General features: G+C 41.0%; 1 protein-coding gene across 1 annotated transcript in view; it reads right to left on the reverse strand.

Moving 5' to 3' along the window:
* Positions 1–6,544: 6,544 nt before the first annotated feature.
* Positions 6,545–23,488, reverse strand: part of LOC111973112 (enhancer of polycomb homolog 1) — a 44,505-nt gene continuing 27,561 nt past the window's right edge. Inside the window, exons 11-14 of the mRNA XM_024000352.3 lie at positions 10,412–10,584; positions 8,199–8,340; positions 7,532–7,943; positions 6,545–7,249 (exon numbers count right to left, since the gene is read on the reverse strand). Coding sequence (XP_023856120.1) covers positions 7,177–7,249; positions 7,532–7,943; positions 8,199–8,340; positions 10,412–10,584 — 800 coding nt within the window. The 3' untranslated portion in view covers positions 6,545–7,176. The remainder of the gene's footprint in view (positions 7,250–7,531; positions 7,944–8,198; positions 8,341–10,411; positions 10,585–23,488) is intronic.

The raw sequence follows: 23,488 nt of genomic DNA on the forward strand, positions 1-23,488 counted from the left end.
GATTCTTCAAATAGCCACCCTTTGCCTTGATGACAGCTTTGCACACTCTTGGCATTCTCTCAACCAGCTTCATGAGGTAGTCACCTGGAATGCATTTCAATTAACAGGTGTGCCTTGTTAAAAGTTAATTTGTGGAATTTATTTCCTTCTTTGAGCCAATCAGTTGTGTTGTGACAAGGTAGGGGGGGTATACAGAAGATAGCCATATTTGGTAAAAGACCAAGTCCATATTAAGGCAAGAACAGCTCAAATAAGCAAAGAGAAAGGACCGTTCATCATTATTTTAAGACATGAAGGTCAGTCATGATATCAACCATTCAAATTTGGCCTTAGTGGGAGTGTCCATAGAATTATATAGGAGGGACCTTACTGCGTAAAGTATTTGTCATCGTCACTACTTAATACAGTCAAAAAGTCATCATTATTTCTAAACCTTCCTATTTCCACAATTTGTCTTCTTAAAATGTGATTTTAAACCTAACCCTAACTAATGAAGGACAAATTTGATGCGTTGGTCCACCAGACCATCTGCGCATTTGGGCGGAAGTGTCTGAGATTAGGTGTAATGTGACTAATATGACATCACTTTAGAGCGTATGCCATCCTTCAGCACAACATGTCACCCTTTATAAAGCATGTTAATATCATATTCGACATAGAGGATTATGTCACACAGTTATACCACATTTACGAACCTTTTATAAAGCATGACATACAATTATAGATGCTTTGTAACACATTTATGTAGTGCTTATGGAGGCATTATGAAGGATTTATGAAGCCTTTATAAGCTGAATGTTGTTTAAAGTGGGACTGGTAAAACATTACTTGCTAAGGGAGAGGCGTTGTTCTGTGATGTGTAATTTTGAAGCTGATTTTGCTGTTTGCTTGGGTCATTTTAGATGGAAGTCCTTTCCATCCAACCATGGCTCTATACAATACTATGCGTTTCCTTAAATTTGTTTTGGACTTGGGTGACTGTGAAGAGACCCCTGGTGACATGCGTATGTCTGTCAGCATGGTATGTTATTTGATTATGCCGACAATTTGGAATTTTCATCACAGTAATATTTCTCGTAAAAACAAGATGTGATGCAATCAATCTTTCTTCTCCTTTAAGCCAAGTGAGACTGGCATGCATCTTGTTGATATTAGCCCTCTGTTTACAGTGACGGGCAAGAGGTGCTGCTCTGTTCTGGGCCAGCTGCAGCTTTCCTAGGTCTTTTTTTGCAGCTCCTGACCATATAACCAGCAATAGTCAAGAACCAGAGCCTGCAGGACTTTTTGGGGTGAATGTGGTGTTAAAAATGCAGAGCGTCTCTTCATCACAGACAGACCTCTCCCAAACTTTACAACAATCTATGTCTTGACCATGACAATTTGCAATCTAATGTAACACCAACTTGTGAAATCATGTGCTTTTGGAACACTTGACATGTGAGGATAATTAACATGATGTTTCACATGTGTTTTTGGAATACAATTTAGAGATTTATCACACTTGATAACAATGCCTGTGTTTATTTATACAGTAATTATAATTAAACATGTCCTCACCTGGGATTTGAACTCACAACCTCATGCCGATCTTCCTGCCACGCCACCATGTCTGTCAATGACTGAGTTTCACATGTGAAATAGATGTTTTCACATGTTGAGCTGAAATGTTCAGTTGTTCACATGTAAACCATCAGTGGAGGACGGCTCATGATAATGTCTGGAATGGAGTCAATGGAGTGGTATCAATCACCTGGAAACCACATCTTTGACTCCATTCCAGCCATTATTATGAGCCGTCCTCCCCTCAGCAGCCTCCATTGGAAACCATATGTTCACATGTATTATATTTAGAGTTCACATGTTAAAACTACCTTTTTACATTTGAGGAGAATAACGATTTCACCTCATGTGAATTTTCACCTGTGAAAATCTAACTCTCATGTGAAATTGCCTTCTCACATGTGAAAAACATTGTCGAAATTTTGCATCCCCATGTTGTCACATTTATTTCACGAGCTCATGTTTTCACGTGCTCAAATTTGTAGTTTCATGGTATCACATGTTGAAATTTTGCATCCGTATGTTTTCACATTTATTTCACATTAGATCATGTTTTCACGAGTAGTTTTATGTTATCACATGTTACTTTTATATGTTGTCACGTTATCACAGTAACTTCACATAAGATCACATGTGATCACGTGATCTCCCTAGGCAGGTAGCTGCTGGTTCAAATCCCCGAGACAACTAGGTGAAAATCTGTGGATGTGCCCTTGAGCAAGGCACTTAACCCTAATTGCTCTTGGAAGTTGCTCTGGATAAGAGTGTCTGTCAAATGGAAATGTGAAATTCATGTGGTTATTCTGTAAGTGCCCACTCTGTTTGGTGTCCCCAAGCTCAGCCCAGACTAGTGCCTTATTACCTAGTGTTTCACACTGTCATTGCAGGCCGTCTGCGTCAGGTTGACACGACACTGAAAAAACTCAACAGAAGCTCACAAATGTCCAAACATGCAGACACACTTAGATCAGAAGGAAAAAAAATCTGTATACATGAAGAAACATACATCACATAAATCACTGGTTGAGCTCTCTTGCTGAAAGACGCACAGAACCAGAACAGAAACAGTCAACACTCTTGAGATCAGCCAATAAAAACCCAACGTTCCTGTTAAAAAACCCACTCTTACTGAGAGCTCTGTAAAAGGCTGCCACACTAGAGTGTTTTCATAAGTGTTTTCTCCACTTGAGCACAGACGGAGGAACACTCATAGTACCATCTAAAGAGAATGGCCATCTAAAGAGAATGGCCATCTAAGGAAAATTGCCACTCTCTATTGAGTGCAATTTTCACTCAAGGACTGCGCAAGCACAACAAGTCCAACAGCACCGGCTGGCTGCAACATCTAACCTGGCTTGACGCTCCTCAGGTTGAGTTTGTTTCAGTCCAGCATAGGTGACTGAGTGTTGCAATGTGTGTATGTGTCTGTATGTGTGTCCATTGAAGAGTAGACACCCGGTGAAATAGAAACGTTCAGTACAGATTGATCTCACACCACAACTGTGTCCACAGTGACAGCAGGGGAGAGTAGTTTTGGCCCTGAATGGTTCTGTGGCTACATCACAAATGGCACCCATTTCCCTATATAGTGCACTACTTTTGACCAGAGCAATATGGACCCTAGTCAAAAGTAGTGCTCTATAAAGGGAATAGGGTGTCATTTGGGACACAGGCTCTGTTTACCACAGCTTCACATGATGCACTTTATTCTGCTCACATGTCAAAGTGAAGACAACCAGCTTGAAAACAGAGCTGAGTCTGACTATATCACCTCACTTGAATGAAATAGGCTGTGCCCCAAATAGCCAGTGGTGTAAAGTACTTAAGTAAAAATACTTTAAAGTACTACTTAAGTAGTTTTTCTGGGTATCTGTACTTTGCTATTTATTTTTTTGACAACTTTTACATTTACTTCACTACATTCCTAAAGAAAATAATGTACTTTTTACTCCATACAATTTCCCTGACACCCAAAAGTACTCATTACATTTGAAATGCTTTGCAGAATAGGAAAATGGTCCAATTCATGTACTTATCAAGAGAACACGTGGTCATCCCTACAGTCTCTGATCTGGCGGACTCACTAAACACAAATGCATAACTTGTAAATTATGTCTGAGTGTTGGAGTGTGCCCCTGGCAATCCATAAAATTTTAAAACAAGAAAATGGTGCCATCTGCTTTGCTATATATAAGGAATTTGAAATTATTTTTACTTTTGATACTTAAATATATTTAGAACCAAATACGTTTAGACTTTTACTCAAGTAGTATTTCACTGGGTGACTTTAACTTTTATTTGAGAAACTTTCTATTAAGGTATCTATACTTTTACTCAAGCATCACAATTGGAGACGTTTCCCACCACTGCAAATGGCACCATATTCCCCACATAGTGCACTACTTTTGACAAGGGCCCATAGGGAATAGGGTGCTATTTGGGACGTAACATAGTCATGAAACTTCTTCATTCTTCCATCTCTCTTTCGAAAAAGTCTAATCTAACCCTACTGAGAAGCAAAGCATAATTCATCCCTGAGTAACGTGATCATGTTATACAGGAAAGGCTATCTCTCTCCAGAGGTAAAATTATATTTATGAGAAGTCATATCATAGACAGTACCAGGCTATCAATCAACAAAGTCCCCATTCCCTTTCAGACTACTGCACCTGTTGGCCAGGGAGAGGGTTGATGGGGGACTGAGGGGGAAAGAGAGAGGAACGAGAGGGAGACAGAGGGGATAGAGAGAGGTGGCGAGCAAGGGGTTAAACCTGCTTGGCTGTCAGCCCTTCCAATCACCTCCCTGATGAAGACATCTGATCCAGTTGTGAACAGATGCATCTTGTTTTCCACCAGGGTTATTTTGGTCACGCTGTCCATTTTGTTCTATACTCTGAAAGCTAAACCCATGCCAAAGAATTCATATTTACAGAATGAGGGCAATCTGAGAGAGTGAATGACAGACAAAGAGAGTGAGCTTTATATTTCAGCTGTTTGCTTGGAGGGGTTAATGGAAAGCAGAGTAATTCCATGTGCTGCCTAGCTGTATCTTGACAGCACAGCGTTGTCATGGTGAATTGTCCCTGGGAGCAGTGTGAGTGTATTGTTGGGAGTGTGTGTGCAGTTTTATTTCTCTCTCACGTCAGAGTGCTTGAAGCAGCCCAACACCCTTTTCCTGACAAAGTGCACTACTTTGGACCAGGGCCTGGTCCAAAGTAGTGCACTATGTATGGAATAGGGTGCCATTTGGGATGCTCCCTAAGACTGTTGTAATGAGAAAGCTGACTTGATTAGTTGTTTTATCTAAGGGGTGGTTACAGAGGGACTGAATTATCTTGCCTGTGCTGTTGGGATCCGCTGGTGTGGAATCAATTATGAACATGCTTGCATGGTTTGAGTGCCAAATGGCACCCTATTCCCTATATAGTACATCATTTCTTTTTAATAAAGCACTAGGCTCTTGTCCAAAGTAGTGCACTACATCAGGAATAGGATACCATTTGGGCAAGAAAGGGGGATAATTCCCTTTGCATGTAATGCTTGGCATTTTTGTTCCCAATAACAATCAAATAATGAGGTTACACTTGGTCAAAGAATGCTTGGTCTTTTCTTTCAGTATGTCATTGTTCCTTTCAAACAGGGTGCTAATAGTTTAGGTAATGTCAACCTGCGAGGCATGCACTCAGACACGCACAATCCCACTATCATGTAATTCCCCTTTGAGTAATCCGTTTTAAATGAGAAACCGGATGGCTTTCAGCTCGGTGGTACTGGTGCTTTAATTACAGCATCAAAATGTGATAATGTAAACATGATGCAATAATGCAGTATAAACCGTCTTAAACTCCCCCAAACATTGCGCTCTCCACTCTCTTACACACACAGCCACCCAGTTGAAACATCCATAGGCCTACACACATTATTCAAAACGTCTCATTCTTAAAATATGACAATTTTTGCTTACACACACGACCATAACATTCACCCAACAGAACACAAAGAGTCACATAATCCACATATAATGACCTGGTCTTTATTGTCTTATATTATCGTAGAGTTCTGTCACTTTTTTATTTTCATTATTCTTTTCAGCCTCCAGGTGGGACAAGAAAACCTCAAGGATAAATCCTGCCATTGGACTGGGCATTCAGATTCTGACGACATAGACAAAAAGTACTACTAGGAGTAGCACTGTCTTTGTGCCTTACTCTTCACAGAAGAGAGCACGTTTTTCCCCCCAAGGGAAGGCACCCGACACTTGTGGTTTTTGGCCTTGCAGCCGTCTGGAGTTTGAAACGGTGAGATAAGAGGAGAAAAAGAAGCCTTTCTCCATAGCTACCCCCCATTAGCATTTTTTCTTTCTTGTCAGAAATTGGAATGATGATACATACAGCAATTGTAACTGCCATTCACCTCCCTTATCACCTATGCATAAACAAGTAACAAAATAATGAAGTCTTTCAATACGAAGAAGCTTACAATCATTTTTTTTTTTTACCACAAGAACAGGAGAAAAATACAAAAATAACTAAATTCTGTTTTACAAAAATGTGTGTGGGATTAAAATAATTAAAGGGGGGGGGYGGCATTGCATGAAAACAAGGGACCAAAATTATACAAAAGCAGCATTAATATTGATTAAAAAAACAGAAAACTAAACAAAATCGATAGTGCTTTGAATCAGAAACATGAGATCGATGCTTCTAGGAAGAGACTTCATCCCTAGTTTGTTACTTGTATCGGGATAATGTAAATGGAAGATCCCAGGAAGAGCTTTAACCCCGCTAAGTGAAGTGAACCAAAGCTGACCATGTCCTCCACCTCTGGCTCCCCTCCCCAAAGAGTCTATCTGTAAATCACCATTGAATTCCACATGATCCAAAGAAAAGCGCAGGGACCCAAAGGGGGGAAAACCTGCATTGTGTTTACAATATACAAAATACCCAGGAGTCCGTAGCTACCTAACATTTACTACAGCACAGGAACCAATTAAGGTACAGTGCAGAAATAAAATAAGGAAACTGTAAACACAGCACAATAAATAGATAAAACAGCAGGCTCTGCACCATGCATGTGATGAAACGTCTCTTCTGAAATGTCTCTTTTCGTTTATACAACTCTCACATCTCACACTCACAAGTTTATCGCTTTTTTTCTTTTTATTCCCAAGTGCAAAACATCACAAATAAACAAGTTTCTGTATTCAAGTAACATATATACAAGGGGGTATTACAAATATTTAGTTACTGTACAGATACTAATTTGCCATATTCATAATTTACACAATGTCAATTTTTACTCTTATTAACAGTAACGAATACAAAAACAAAAACATTTAAAAAGCATGAGAGATGAGAATTGCAACCCATGTAATCCCCACAGTTGCCGTGGAAACGTGTATGTCCGTACTCCGTATGTAGTCCGTATGTGGAGTCCTGCCGACCACCCGCCTGCCGTCCCTTTTGCATTCCCAATGCTACGATGCACAGCACCTAAAGAGTGGATTCAGAGAGTAGCAGCAGACTCTCAGCAGAGGACTGGTTGGCCAGCAGAGGGTTGGGTAGCGCTGGGCCTGGCTGGTCTGTCACGGTAGCTAGCAGCACCACCATCACTCTGCTACGTCACCTCCATGGCCACTGTGTTGTCCGCTATACTGTTCAGAGCTGGCTTGTCTTGATCGTGATTATCCCTGGAAGAATACAAGACAAACACCATTTCAAAAACTGCTTCCATTAGACCCCTATTAACTTTAACTCTGTATGTTGATAACATTTGTTTAAGTCAAGGCATGGCTTAACCAATTAATTAAAACAAATAACAGATTCATCACAACCCCTAACCGTATCATTTGTGAATAGCCTAGGTCTGTGTCAGAGTATGTTTTTATAATAGCCTTCAGTTAAAGTCAGGGCATGCCTTAAACTATATGTTATTCAAAGTTAATTTGTTAGAATATGTTAAATCAACTCACCTGGATCCTATGTCCATGGTAGAAGCCCCGGTAACCTTGTTGGGCATCTGACAGTTGGTGTTGGCAGCCATCTTTAAGGCAGAGGGCAAGGCTCCCAGAGCCCTGGGTATGTGGCGCGTGGTGGTGCCGCCCAGACTGGGGAGGACAGGGGAGGAGGGTACGCTCATACGGACGTTGTTCCCTATCAGGACCTGAGTGGTGGTGGGGGTGGAGTTGGCAGCGTTGCTACCCAGGTGGAGGGGATTCCCGTGTGCGTTAGCTGGAGAGCTGAGGGAGGAGGCGGTGACAGGGGACGTAGTGGTGGAGGAGGGCTTGAGGAAAGTGGGGGCTGATGGAGGAGGAGTGGGAGTCTGGTTGGTGTTGGGGTGGTGGGTGTGGGTGGTGCTGGCGAGGTGTAAGCCCTTGTACACTCCTGAGGGAGGGAGACATTAATACATTAGACTATACCATACATGTCATTTATCAGTAAAATGCTGTGAGGAGATGGGTAAAGAAAATACTTTGATAAGACTAGAGAACTTCCTCAACTCTACAGTCCTGTCTCTCTATTCAATTGTATTTATTTGCAAATCTGGTCTGCGTCCTACAATGGTACTCTATCCATATATAGTGCACTACTTTTAACCAGGGCCAATAGAGCTCAGATCCCATTGGCGCTGCTGCTCACCTGAGCCTGGAAAGACACCGTTGATGCCACTTCCCAGAACCCCCTCCTCCTTGCCCTTGAAGGCCATCAGCTGGTCCGTGGTCACCAGGGCAGAGGCAGCAAACTGGGCGCTGGCCGAGTCTAACGTCTTAGATATTATACACTGGAGGAAGGACAGATGGAGACAGACCGAGTGATGTGATTGTACAACCACTGAGCATATTAAACATGGAAGAGTCAGTGAAACCAGTCATTCCCCTGGTTATTTTTTCAGGCAGGATGCAAAGCTCCCTCAAAGCAACACAAAGGCTTTCTGGCTTCGAGGGCTTTCCCCGACTAAAAACAAATCTTGGTCGATCGATAGTAGTCTTTTCTTTCGACCAATCGATTGGTCTGAATTTGAAAAACATTCATATATAAAGACACCCTATGTGTTCTAATAAATTCAACTACATGTATCGAGCTTGTCTTATGCTTTAAGAACACTGTTTGATTAAATAATTCAGACACAAATTATTCAAGAGAGCCAGAGATCAAGATGGTCTAACCAGAAAGAAAAAAAACTGTTCTTGACCCTGCTCCAACTCTGCTGTTACGCTCCTGAAGTTGCCAGAAACAGGCTAAACCAGGGGTCGGCAACCTTTTCCATTTGGGAGATCCAACTTCTCTTACAATTTCTACCGACCCGGCGTGCCAGTTCTGATTTTCATATGCACATTTCCGTAGAACAGTTTCATTGTCATGTGGTTAATAACAATTATATCTAAAAGAAAATGATACAAATCTAAAAGTAACATCTATTGCCAACGATGTAAAAATAGCACACAAAGCCAACAGATAAAAACATTGCAGCCTGCAGGTAGAAAATATACAGATAATAATAAAGCATCCTATAAATCATATTGGCTACGCATGGCCTGTCTGCAAAAAACGTGAAACATCGTATCAACTATCAACTGTGTCTGGTCCGAAGCTCAGGCTAGCAAGCTTGCAACATGATCTGGGTCCTCAGAGCTTCCCCCGCCAGTGAGCTCGGGACAGACACAAGCAACTTGTGCAAAGGATAAGAAGTAAAATCAGGTGTTTTATGACGTTTCCACTGGATCAGAGCATTACATCTTTCCATTTCATGCTGAGTAGTTATCAAAAGAGAGATCGGGAAATATTTTTTCGAACACATTGGAGGAACTATTGTCACATTTTATATTTACGTCATTCAGCAGACGCTCTTATCCAGAGCGACTTACAGGAGCAATAAGAACACAGACAGGTTTTTCGCCTAGTCGGCCAAGGGATTCGAACCAGCAGCCTTCGGTTACTGGCATAGCGCTCTTAACTGTTAGGCTACCGGCCTCCCTTGTCAATGTACTCTAAAAACAGACTTTGTTTACTTGCATGTAGGGGGCTGGGGAATATGACGATATATATCGTATGACAATAGACGTTTTTCTATCGTTTCATATTATGCTCTATCGTTTATTTCGTTGTGTCGCAAATCACACTCTTTGCGGCAATATTTTTCATCAATTGGACGTCGCTTTGCGTTCTTCCAAATTTGCAACACAAACAAACATGGAGTGTGAATGCGACACAGAGACCGTACCTAAAAAAGGGGCTACTTCAGTCGCATGGACGTGGTTTGGGTATGAACAGTCTGACACGGACCAGAAAACCGTCCTCTGCAAAATATGCCACAGGCAATATGCCACAGGGACACCACTAACCTCTTTAACCACCTACGCAAGAATCACGCAAGAATCATGTGAAACAGTACGGAGAGAGTCTACGGATGAGACCCCAAAAAGTACAGCGGAGTGCTCAAAACAAACCCCCAACTCAGACGTTGCAAGAGGCTTTTGCCCATGGCACACCATATGGCAAAGAACCATGAAAATGGAAGGAGATAACAGCTGCCGTTACAACTTACATCTGCAAAGACATGGCCCCAATTTACAAGGTCGAGAAACCGGAGTTTCGTGAGTTGGTGCTAACACCCGACCCAAGGTACCAAATACCTTTTATTTGTTGAGTATACAATGTAGAAAATAGTAAAAATAAAGAAAAAGCCTGGAATGAGTAGGTGTGTCCAAAATTTTGACTGGTACTGTACTTGCGACTGCTTGACTAAGAAACGTAACGAAACAAACAAACCTACACAAAACTGTTTTGGAAAAGATGATTTGGGTATAGTAGGTGAGTGGCTGGTTTGTGTATAGCAGAGGAGTGCTACTGACCTGTGTGTTAGGTAGGGGTGCTGTGGATGTAGTAGTAGAGGATGGGTCTGTGTTTGCCTGCTGCTGTGCCTGTTGCTGCTGTGCCTGTTGCTGCTGTTGGATCTGCTCAAGCTGCTGTTTCTGCATCAGGGCCAGCTGCTCCTGGTGCTGTTGGTACTGCTCTGCTGTGAATGCTACAGAGACAGGATAACAATGTTATACACGCACACATGGGTTATACACAAACTGGTCACAGGAGAATGAATGAAGAGTCAGGGTTCATACACACTGTCATGAAATTCCTTTTCCATGACTTAAGCAAATTTCGATGACCAACAATTGTACATACATCTATGTACATATAAAAAAACAAGCACCATGTGGTATTGACACTGGGAGCTCTCAGATCACATATACCACCTCCTGTCATTAACCCCCCCCCCCACAAAGTAGAATACATCAAAGTAGAATACGGGTTAGGTAACTGTATAAAATGCAATTGCATTTGTTGTCCGTAGCTTATGCCTGCCCATACCATAACCCCACCATGGGGCACTCTGTTCACAATGTTGACATCAGCAAACCACTCGCCCACACGACGCCATACACGTGGTCTGCGGTTGTGAGGACGGTTGGACGCATTACCAAATTCTCTCAAATGATGTTGGAGGCGACTTACGGTAGAGAAATGAACATTAAATTCTCTGGCAACAGCTTTGGTGGTCATTCCTGCAGTCAGCATGCCAATTGCACGCTCCCTCAAAACTTGAGACATCTGTAGCATTGTGTTGTGTGACAAAACTGCACATTTTAGTGGCCTTTTGTCCCCAGTACAAGGTGCACCTGTGTAATGATCATGCTGTTTAATCAGCTTCTTGATATGCCACACCTGTCAGGTGGATGGATCATCTCGGCAAAGAATAAATTCTCACTAACAGGGATGTAAACACATTTTTGCACAACATTTGAGAAGCTTTTTGTGCGTATGGAAAATTTCTAGGATCTTTTCTTTCAGCTCACGAAACATAGGACCAAGACTTTACATTTTGTTAAGTGTATATTGGTAGGTGCTACCGAATGTCATTTTTGGTGAGTTTGGACATTTACAAGCGAATGGTAGACAGCATGCAAATTAACAGTACTGGCTCTGGAGCAGCATATGTCCACTGGAGTTGCTAGGGCAACAGGCCTGACTGCTCTGAGAAGATGGAGGAGCAGCAGACAGGCTGAGAACTGAGAGGAGAAAAAACAAGGAAATCAAAAGATAAGTGGCAGCTGTACAGAACTCAAACAAAGGGCTTCGACTTCACCATGGCAGAAAGCCAACAATATGATGTCCAGTCACCTTGATAACTAGCAAGTTAAACTTAAGTGTCGCGTTTACGCAGAATTCTTAGAAAAAAATGATTACGCATAAGAAACATCTTGCTGCGTTTTGTAAATGCAGATATAAAATGCTTCTTAATGTACTTTTGTTTGTGCTTCAGTTGCATTTCTCCACTCAGATGAGAATACAATTCACTAACTGCCATTCTATCAGCACAGTGCTCTGACTGATATGTAACTACACTGCTCAAAAAAATAAAGGGAACACTTAAACAACACAATGTAACTCCAAGTCAATCACACTTCTGTGAAATCAAACTCTCCACTTAGGAAGCAACACTGATTGACAATAAATTTCACATGCGATTGTGCAAATGGAATAGACAACAGGTGGAAATTATAGGCAATTAGCAAGACACCCCCAATAAAGGAGTGATTCTGCAGGTGGTGACCACAGACCATTCTCAGTTCCTATGCTTCCTGCCTGATGTTTTGGTCATTTTTGATGCTGGCGGTGCTTCTCACTCTAGTGGTAGCATGAGACGGAGTCTAACAACCCACACAAGTGGCTCAGGTAGTGCAGCTCATCCAGGATGGCACATCAATGCGAGCTGTGGCAAGAAGGTTTGCTGTGTCTATCAGCGTAGTGTCCAGAGCATGGAGGCGCTACCAGGAGACAGGCCAGTACATCAGGAGATGTGGAGGAGGCCGTAGGAGGGCAACAACCCAGCAGCAGGACCGCTACCTCCGCCTTTGAGCAGGAGGAGCACTGCAGAGCCCTGCAAAATGACCTCCAGCAGGCCCAAATGTGCATGTGTCTGCTCAAACGGTCAGAAACAGACTCCATGAGGGTGGTATGAGGGCCCGACGTCCACAGGTGTGGGTTGTGCTTACAGCCCAACACCATCCAGGACGTTTGGCATTTGCCAGAGAACACCAAGATTGGCAAATTCGCCACTGGCGCTGTGCTCTTTCACAGATGAAAGCAGGTTCACACTGAGCACATGAGCACGTGACAGACGTGACAGAGTCTGGAGACGCCGTGGAAAACGTTCTGCTGCCTGCAACATCCTCCAGCATGACCGGTTTTGGCGGTGGGTCAGTCATGGTGTGGGGTGGCATTTCTTTGTGGGGCGCACAGCCCTCCATGTGCTCGCCAGAGGTAGCCTGACTGCCATTAGGTACGAGATGAGATCCTCAGAGCCCTTGTGAGACCATATGCTGACACATGCACATTTGTGGCCTGCTGGAGGTTCATTTTGCAGTGCTCCTCCTGCTCAAAGGCGGAGGTAGCGGTCCTGCTGCTGGTTGTTGTTGCCCTCCTACGGCCTCCTCCACATCTCCTGATGTACTGGCTGTCTCCTGTAGCGCCTCCATGCTCTGGACACTACGCTGACAGACACAGCAAACCTTCTTGCCACAGCTCGCATTGATGTGCCATCCTGGATGAGCTGCACTACCTGAGCCACTTGTGTGGGTTGTAGATCCGTTCTCATGCTACCACTAGAGTGAGAGCACCGCCAGCATTCAAAAGTGACCAAAACATCAGCCAGGAAGCATAGGACTGAGAAGTGGTCTGTGGTCACCACCTGCAGAATCACTCCTTTATTGGGGTGTCTTGCTAATTGCCTATAATTTCCACCTTTTGTCTATTCTTTGCCACAACAGCATGTGAAATTTATTGTCAATCAGTGGTTGCATTCCTAAGTGGACAGTTTGATTTCACAGAAGTGTGATTGACTTGGAGTTACATTGTGTTGTTTAAGTGTTCCCTTTATTTTTTTGAGCAGTGTACTTTTCTCTGGTACTTTTATTGGTGTAGCCAGCCTACTTTTCTCCGGTAGAATGCAAGAAAAACATTAGGAAATGTAGCTGGCTACATTCTTTCTATGATAAACAGAAAGATTATAGCCATGCATAGTTGTTCCCCAAAATACCTTGGTTTTTAATTGTAAGCTCATTTACTTCTGTTGTCATCTGATGAAAATTAAGCTATTTACTGACGAAGATGTTTCACTAATGTCTTTTCTGGTAAGGGAAACTATAGTTGAATGTCCCTGATCACGCTATTGAAGCCAAAATTTAAATAAATAAATAAAGTTAACTTTCAATATAAAACACAGCCCTGTCAATACACAGCTGGACTCACCTGCTCCTGCTGGGAAACTACGGTAAGCTTCATAATGTAAAATAATGTGACAGGTGAAACGAAGAACGCAAACTGCTTCATCTTCTTACATATTGCACAAGTTTTCTGCAGGTATTTACTTAAATATAGTTTCAATGGTATTAACGGTATTGAAAAAACATCCCATGGCTATTTCCAAATACCCTGGTATACAGACCAAGCCTAATGGTAGACTCAGTATTTTTTAAATCAGCTAAAGCAAGCCCACAAATTTTATTCAGGAAATTCCCCTTTTCTAGTTGTCATATTTATCTTAGTTACATTAGAAGTGTTTACTTTGCAGGCTGACTAGCATCTATTGAGTTGCAATGTCCCCTACATTGGATGGCCAAATCAACTGAAAGCATCTACAAAACAAGCTTTCAAGAAAAATGCATTTTTTTGTTGTTGTCGTTTTGTTCCATCATCTTTGAACTGCAAGAGAAAGGCCTATATATGACTAAGGAATCTAGACGCAATTTAGATTTTGGCCACTAGATGGCAGCAGTGTATGTGCAAAGTTTTAGACTGATTCAATGAACCAGTGCATTTATGTTCAAAATGCTGTATCAAGACTGCCCAAATGTGCCTAATTGGTTTATTAATAGATGTTCAAGTTCATAACTGTGTACTCACTCAAACAATAGCATGGTATTATTTCACTGTAATAGCTCATGTAAATTGGACAGTGCAGTTAGATTAACAAGAATTTAAGCTTTCTGCCCATATCAGATATGTCTATGCCGCGGGAAATTTTCCTGTTACTTACAACCTCATGCTAATCACATTAGCTCAACCGTCCCGCGGGGGAACACATCCTGTAGATGTTTTAAAAAGTAAATCAACTTCATATGTCCTTATTCGTGAGTGTCGGTGTACATTTTTCTGGGACATGACGAAAACATTAATACACGCTAATAGCTAAAAAGTTAACTAGAGCGTACAAGATACTGTATGTTTTGAATAGGCTACCTACTTATTAGTCTGTTTTCTATCATATTTTATAGTCTAGGCCTACCTGCTGATGCAATGTCCGACTGGCTCTCTCTCTCTATGAGCAACGGCCTATTCGTCTCGCGCAGATGCAGGTGAGGTGCGTGCAATAACTCAAGGGCTAAAGTGTCATTCTTATCCTAGCTGACAGGTTGATTTTTTATTTGATAAAATATTTTTAAAAACGGTGCCTAAATAAATTACATTAAGAGAAATTATTAAATTCATTTCCATAACTTTTCAGATTTGATCATTTTCTAAAACTTTTCCAGGCCTGGAAAACACAATTTAAAATTCCAGGATTTCCATAATAGAAAGATCCCTGAGAGTTTAGGTGATATGCAGATCCTATATTTTGCCACCAGTCATAATAAAGCAAAGAAAAGCCTGCACAGTGCACACGCTAGGCAATTTGCCACTCCCATGCCATATTCTTTCATTTCCTGCATATACACAACTGTAATTGGCTCCAAGGCTGACTTTGTACACCTGTAGCTTGTCTTCTAGAACATTCAATATCTTCACGAAGCTGGTGACTCTTTATTTGAGTCAATAGCATGGCTGATAGAAGACATAAAAATAGATAGCTTTCTACGACGTCAATTTTGTTCAGTGATAGGCCTACCGTTGTAATCAAATAACCAGACCCAGTATAACCCTCGATCTAAGTCCTAAATATCCTCATTTGACCCTTAGCGTGGCTGACAAAATGCATCACAATACCTAGCCCTCTATGACATTAGCCAGGAATATAAACTTGTCAGACTCACTCCTGTGCTCATGTTTTTTCCAGTTAACTCAGTAGATCAGATCATTAGTGCCTTGTGTGACTGGTCTAACAGGATACGCAGCTGCTAGTCTGTCTCAAACTAACTCATTCATTTCACTTCGCACGCCAAGACCGCATCCCAAATGGCGCTCTGTTCACTATAAAGTGCACATTTGCCTAAATCGAAGACTAACCATGTTTCTGGTGCGAGACACTGTCGAAGCAAGTTGACAAAGCAATGACAAATCTGTGCTAAAGAGGTATTTCATAGTAAGTTCAACCGGAGTATGAAAAAACAAAATGGCTTATTTCCTAATTAAACTACTTTCATATTTGCCTTGAATGTGTGCCTTTTGAAGTAAAGACTACATTTGGCCTATATATTTGCCAAATTGAATGTTATTGTTACTACAAAGTAGAATACAAAGTCTCCAAATAAGTATTTGTCAACCAGATTTGATAACTTTCAGCAATGGCTCACAGAACTTGTTTTAGTAGTCAAATCTGTCCCCCTGTGTTTCTAACCAAATCGTATGGTTAATGATACAATATCAAACAAATGTTTGTCCAGTGACTGCTAGTATAGAATTTTAGTGAAGCTAGAAAGCTGATTTGGACAGGGAGTGTCACATCCGTAATGTTTTTGAGGAAAGGTTGTTATTGTGGATGCGTTTCAAGTATGATTGTATGCAAACTTTCTGATCAAAGCGAACTTTCATCAAGGGCTTAGGTGATGTATAATGGGTTTCCTTTCTGTCAGTACTCGTTCTAAGCGTAACGGATGTGACCGTTACGGACGCATAACATGATCAATGACTCACTAGTCAGCAGCACTGCATAACGCGATCATAATAGAATGTTCATGCCCTTCCTACAGCTTCAGAAGTGTGTTTATGTTCGTAAACAAGCTAGCGGGCAATCTGTGTGTGTGTGATCTATTTCGGGTGTACTCCCGTTCTCATATGAACTGCAATCATGCGTTCTGCTAACTGGACCATTGCCTTAGATCACATGGCATAATAAAGGTCTTAAATTCATAAACATAATTAGTCTTAAAAATCCATAAGAAACTTTCACTGGTCATGCTGAGTTTGTTTACTTCATTGAGTAACTATGGGTACCCCCCAGTGACAATATTTATCTGTATCGGTGTAGTCTGCAGCTATCAAGTCTCAGGTGATTTACAACCTGACAATAAATGTCTGTGAAAGTGCAAACCCTGTGTCACTGGTAGATTATAATTCAATGAAACATATTTGTTTTACCATTTCACATAACAAAAATGAAGTTCACAGGAAAGACAAACATAACGACATATGTCAAGATATAGTAGAGATGAGTGAGGAATGAGCACAGCTATCTCAAATGAACAAGCGAATGAAATGAGTGTATCAATCCCTGAGTCTAGGGTTAGACATATACACTGAGTCTACAAAACATTAACTTCTCTTTCCATGACATGCACTGACCAGGTGAAAGCCATGATTCCTTATTGATGTCACTTGCTAAATCCACTTCAAATCAGTGTAGATGAAGGGAAGGAGACCGGTTAAAGAAGGATTTTTAAGCCCTGAGACAATTGACGTGGATTGTGTGCCATTCAGAGGGTGAATAGTCTGCAGTTTGTGGGACTGGTAACAGATAAAGACTGACTCAGATGCTGTTTAAGAGAAATTACCACACAGGATGTGTGTACATCTTGCCAGCCAAGGAGGACAAGGCGTGGGTGGCTGCAGGTCAAGTTGTCCAGTCCCTGTCATTTTGTGGACAACAGGGGGAGGAGGTGACATTTCATAAAGCCTGATTTAGAGCCTGATGTGCTGGCAGATTAAAGGGTGTGAGATTAATAAAGTATGAGGTCATTTTTTACATTTTTTATTGAGTTTTTGTATGTTTAGGTGATTGATAATAAACATTAATATTTTAAATAAAACAGTCATTAACGATCTAAAATGAAATGACTGAAACATTGTACATTTGAAATGGAGTGCAGTGTCATTTGCGGTCTGTCTTTTGGGACCCGGTCACATCCATAAAGCAGAATGTCACATCCATAACAACATTTACCTCTAGAGTTATTATGAATTGTTGAGGTATCTAGCACTCTAATTCGGAATGAGAACGGAGTTTTTCAAATAAAGAAATGTAAACGCATTTATGGTTGGTTAAGATGGGACCCACAAGTGCACTTTGAGAGCCTACGCAATAATTATTCAAGATACTGGTGATTTCTTGGTTATTTGAGGTACACTGCATTTTCAGATGACAACAAAAGTATGATGAAGTTTGGTAAAGAAATCTTTAATACACTTATTAATACACTTATTATCCACAGCGTCACATCCATAACGGTCAATTTTCCTCTCTGAAGTGTGTGTATGTATGTAACAATTTTTATATTTTCATCATTGGTTTCTGTGTAGTCAATCCTTACTTTCAAAGTGGCTATTAATATTTTACCCTAAGACTGAGATTCAGACTTTTGCTGATGTGTCCATTGTCCCTAAAATGCCTGTCCATTTCCGTCATATCCATAACGAAAGTTGTTGTTGTTGCATTACTGTGGTATTATTTAGAATTGTGTCTACACTTCCCCTTTAGGGTTCTACAAATATAAAAACATTAACATTTTAATTTATGCTTGATAAGGAAATTCTGAGAGACATTCTGTTTCTCATTGTGTGTGCAAATGTCATATCCATAACACTAAAATTGCCCTAAACCTAAGGTTACGGTGATGCACAAGGCTGTGCTGAACCCCTGTAAAGGCCCATGTTTGAGCTCACAGACAAGAGGTTTACCTCAACGCCCAAGTCAAGAGATTCTCAATCCACATCCTACACTTAGCCAGCCGTTGTGGTTTGGGTCAATACATCTTTTCAGATTCCAGGTGTGGTTTGAGAATCAAGTAACCTCTTATCGGGCCACTCTCTACACTGGGTCAAACCTTTGACCGAGCCCATAAAAATACCTCCTTCAGAAAGATAACTTATCAGGAGACGAACTGGGCTTAGCTATGAACTAGCTCCTATGGTTATCCTTTTGATCTAAACAAAACAGGTGTGACAGCCAGAATGTAGGCTACTCGTTCACAATATACACTTAGCGACATCAAAAGTTGACTAAGTGAACATAAACATACACACCAGTGCCCACAGAAGCACGTGCATGGCAAAATATGCCTCCCCAAAATGGTAATGCAGTTCAACGTGTGGCCTAGCAAACCGCAAGGGGGTATGAAAGGAAAACACACCGATATGGCTGTCCCCGACAATTTATTTATTTATTGGTCGACCAAGAGTCATCGAAACTGGTCAACATGTTTTAAACATGTATTTTCCCATATACAGATGCTTGAATAAAATAAACTATTTGTAGGCTACTGAGCTTGCCTGATGCACTAAGCAATTCAATTAAAAATGACAAGTGACTTAAGAGGGAGGCAGAGATCAATATAGCAAAGTCAATAGGCTACGTTGAGGAACTAATGTCATTCTCAATGGATTTTAAAAACAGACTTTGTTTACTTGCTGTTTGAGGCAAAGAAAAAATTACTTTGAGAAGCTCCACAGTGGTGGTGAGTTAAGACAATCAGAAATAGTATCAGATTCCCAAATGGGCACATTTATATGAGGCCAGGTAGCCTAGGCCTATTTCTATGTGTAATCAGGTGAGTGTCCTTACTCAAGATTGAAAGGAGCGCTCCAAACAAATGAATTAATAAATTGTAAATCGAATTAAATAAACCAAAACTTTCACAAGTGTAGCCTGGGTTGTGTGCTCTGCAAACAACATGTCCACTCCAACAATGACAACAGTAAGCCAGCAATAATAATAATAATAAATTGAATGCATTAACAGAAATGATGGTAATTTAATGGTAAATGTACTACTGGTGATACGGGTGTGCCATCCCCGCGGCCTCCGCAATGGATTAGTCCACTGAGACAGGTCATGTGTGTCATGCATTTTTTAAAATATATTTGTAATTATTCCACAATAAAAATCTCAGTTGACCAACAACCAAACAATTGACCAGTCGACTAAACGGGGTCAGCCCTACACACCAAGGTTAGCTTTCTGACATCAAACATAATTCTAAAACGTAAAAATTCCTATAAAGTATAGAGCTCACCAGCTTGTAGTCCTAAAATCGTAAATGAGTTAGCATTTTCTACTTCTGGTTTGTTTGCTATGCGAAAAATGTATGGGGGTTTTGGGATCAACGCTGCAAATAATTTAGGAAATCTGTTCTTTCCCACACAAAAAAAGACGTGATCCTGTCAATGTATGAAATTATTATTATTTTCAAATAAAATCTATTTTTTGGGCTTAGTTGTGGTAAATTTGCAGTCTACAAATTATTATAATTATCTGCTCCATCAAAAAAAATCATCACGTGTAAGGAAAATCAGTAAAATTAAATAAATAAATGAGGCCCTAATCTATGGACTTCACATGACTGGGAATAGAGATATGCATCTGTTGGTCACAGATACCTTAAAAAAAAAGGTAGGTGCTTAGATCAGAAAACCAGTCAGTATATGGTGTGACCACCATTTGCCTCATGCAGCACGACATATCTCCTTTGTATTGAGTTGATCCGGCTGTTAGTTGTGGCCTGTGGAATGTTGTCCCACTGGCTGGAACATGCTGTCGTACACGTCAATCCAGAGCATCCCAAACATGCTTAATAGGTGATCTGTCTGGTGAGTATGCAGGCCATGGAAGATCTGGGACATTTTCAGCTTACAGGAATTGTGTACAGATCCTTAAGACAAGGGGCCGTGCATTATCATGCCGAAACATGAGGTGATGGCGGCGGATGAATGGCACGACAATGGGCCCCAGGACCTTGTCATGTGCTCTCTGTGCATTCAAATTGCCATCGATAAAATGCAATTGTGCTCGTTGTCCGTAGTTTATGCCGGAGCATAGCATATTCCCACAATCACCAAGGGGCACTCTGTTCTAGAGGTCGACCGATTAATCGGAATGGCCGATTAATTAGGGCCGATTGCAAGTTTTCATAACAATCGGAAATTGGTAATTTTGGACGCCAATGTAGCCGTTTTTTTTTTTTTTTTTTTTTTTTTTTATTTTACACCTTTATTTAACTAGGCAAGTCAGTTAAGAACACATTATTATTTTCAATGTCTGCCTAGGAACGGTGGGTTAACTGCCTTGTTCAGGGGCAGAATGACAGATTTTACCTTGTCAGCTCAGGGATTCAATCTTGCAACCTTACGGTTAACTAGTCCAACGCTCTAACCACCTGCCTCACGAGAGCCCGCCTGTTAAGCGAATGCAGTAAGAAGCCAAGGTACGTTGCTAGCTAGCATTAAACTGATCTTATAAAAACAATCAATCAATCATAATCACTAGTTATAACTACACATGGTTGATGATATTACTAGTTTATCTAGCGTGTCCTGCGTTGCAATATAATCGATGCAGTGCGCATTCGCGAAAAAGGATTGTTGTTGCTCCAACGTGTACTAACCATAACATCAATGCCTTTCTTAAAATCAATACACAGAAGTATATATTTTTTAAAACCTGCATATTTAGCTAAAATAAAATCTAGGTTAGCACGGCAATTATTAACCAGGTGAAATTGTGACATTTCTCTTGCGTTCATTGCACGCAGAGTCAGGGTATATCGCAACAGTTTGGGCCGCCTGGCTCATTGCGAACTATTTGCCAGAATTTTACGTAATTATGACATAACATTGAAGGTTGTGCAATGTAACAGGAATATATTTAGACTTATGGATGCCACCATTAGATAAAATATGGAACGGTTCCGTATTTCACTGAAAAAATAACGTTTAGTTTCTGGATTCGACCATATTAATGACCTAAAATCAATCAAATCAAATTTTATTAGTCACATACACATGGTTAGCAGGTTAATGCGAGTGTAGCGAAATGCTTGTGCTTCTAGTTTCCGACAATGCAGTAATAACCAACAAGTAATCTAACCTAACAATTCCAACTACTACCTTATACACACACAAGTGTAAGGGATAAAGAATATGTACATAAAGATATATGAATGAGTGGTGGTACAGAACGGATAGGCAAGATGCAGTAGATGGTATAGAGTCAGGTATATACATATTGAGATGAGTACTGTAGGTTATGTAAACATAAAGTGGCATAGTTTAAAGTGGCTAGTGGTACATGTATTACATAAAGATGGCAAGATGCAGTAGATGATATAGAGTACAGTATATACAGTGAGGGAAAAAAGTATTTGATCCCCTGCTGACTCCGCACGTCTGCCCACTGACAAAGAAACCATCAGACCTAAGGCTCGTATTTCTGTGTGTTATGTTATAATTAAGTCTATGATTTGATAGAGCAGTCTGAGCGATGGTAGGCACCAGCAGGCTCGTAAGAATTCATTCAAACAGCAGTTTCGTGCGTTTTGCCAGCAGCTCTTCGCAATGCTTCAAGCATTGTGCTGTTTATGACTTCAAGCCTATCAACTCCCGAGATTAGGCTGGTGTAACCGATGTGAAATGGCTAGCTAGTTAGCAGGGTGCCCACTAATAGCGTTTCAAACGTCACTCGCTCTGAGACTTGAAGTAGTTGTTCCCCTTGCTCTGCATGGGTAACGCTGCTTCGAGGGTAGCTGTTGTCGATGTGTTCCTGGTTCGAGCCCAGGTAGCGGTGAGGAGAGGGATGGAAGCTATACTGTTACACTGGCAATACTAAAGTGTCTATAAGAACATCCAATAGTCAAAGGTATATGAAATACAAATGGTATAGAGAGAAATAGTCCTATAATAACTACAACCTAAAACTTCTTACCTGGGAATATTGAAGAATCATGTTAAAAGGAACCACCAGCTTTCATATGTTCTCATGTTCTGAGCAAGGAACTGAAACGTTAGCTTTCTTACATGGCACATATTGCACTTTTACTTTCTTCTCCAACACTTTGTTTTTGCATTATTTAAACCAAATTGAACACGTTTCATTATTTATTTGAGGCTAAATTGATTGTATTGATGTTAAGTGATATTAAGTTAAAATAAGTGTTCATTCAGTATTGTTGTAATTGTCATTATTACAAATACATTTTTAAAAATGGTCCGATTAAATCGGTATCGGCGTTGAAAAATCATAATCGGTCGACCTCTACTCTGTTCACAACCTTGACATCAGCAAACCGCTTGCCAACACAAAGCCATACACACTGCCAGGTACAGTTGAAACCGGGATTCATCCATGAAGAGCACACTTCTCCAGCGTGTCAGTGGCCATCGAAGATGAGCATTTGCCCACTGAAGTCAGTTATGACGCCAAACTGCAGTCAGGTCAAGACCCTGGTGAGGACAACGAGCACGCAGATGAGCTTCCCTGAGACGGTTTCTGACAGTGTGCAGAAATTCTTTGGTTGTGCAACCCCCTGTTTCATCAGCTGTCCGGTTGGCTGGTCTCAGACAATCCCGCAGGTGAAAAAGCCGGATGTGAAGGTCCACGTTACACATGGTCTGCTGTTGTGACCTAATGCCAAATTATCTAGCATGATGTTGGAAGCCGCACATGGAAGAGAAACGAACATTACATTTTCTGGCAACCGGTCTGGTGGACATTCTTGCATGCCAATTGCACACTTCCTCAAAACCGTTGACATCTGTGGCATTGTGTTGCATCACAAAACTGCACATTTTAGAGTGCCCTTTTACTGTCAACAGCACAAAGTGAACCTGTAAAATGATGATGCTGTTTAATCAGCTTCTTGATATGCCACACCTCAGGTGGATGGATTATTTTATTTCAGCTCATGAAACATGGTACTAACATTTTACATGTTGGGTTTATATTTTTG

This window comes from Salvelinus sp. IW2-2015, linkage group LG14 (assembly GCF_002910315.2).
Source record: "Salvelinus sp. IW2-2015 linkage group LG14, ASM291031v2, whole genome shotgun sequence".
Classification (NCBI taxonomy): domain Eukaryota; kingdom Metazoa; phylum Chordata; class Actinopteri; order Salmoniformes; family Salmonidae; genus Salvelinus; species Salvelinus sp. IW2-2015.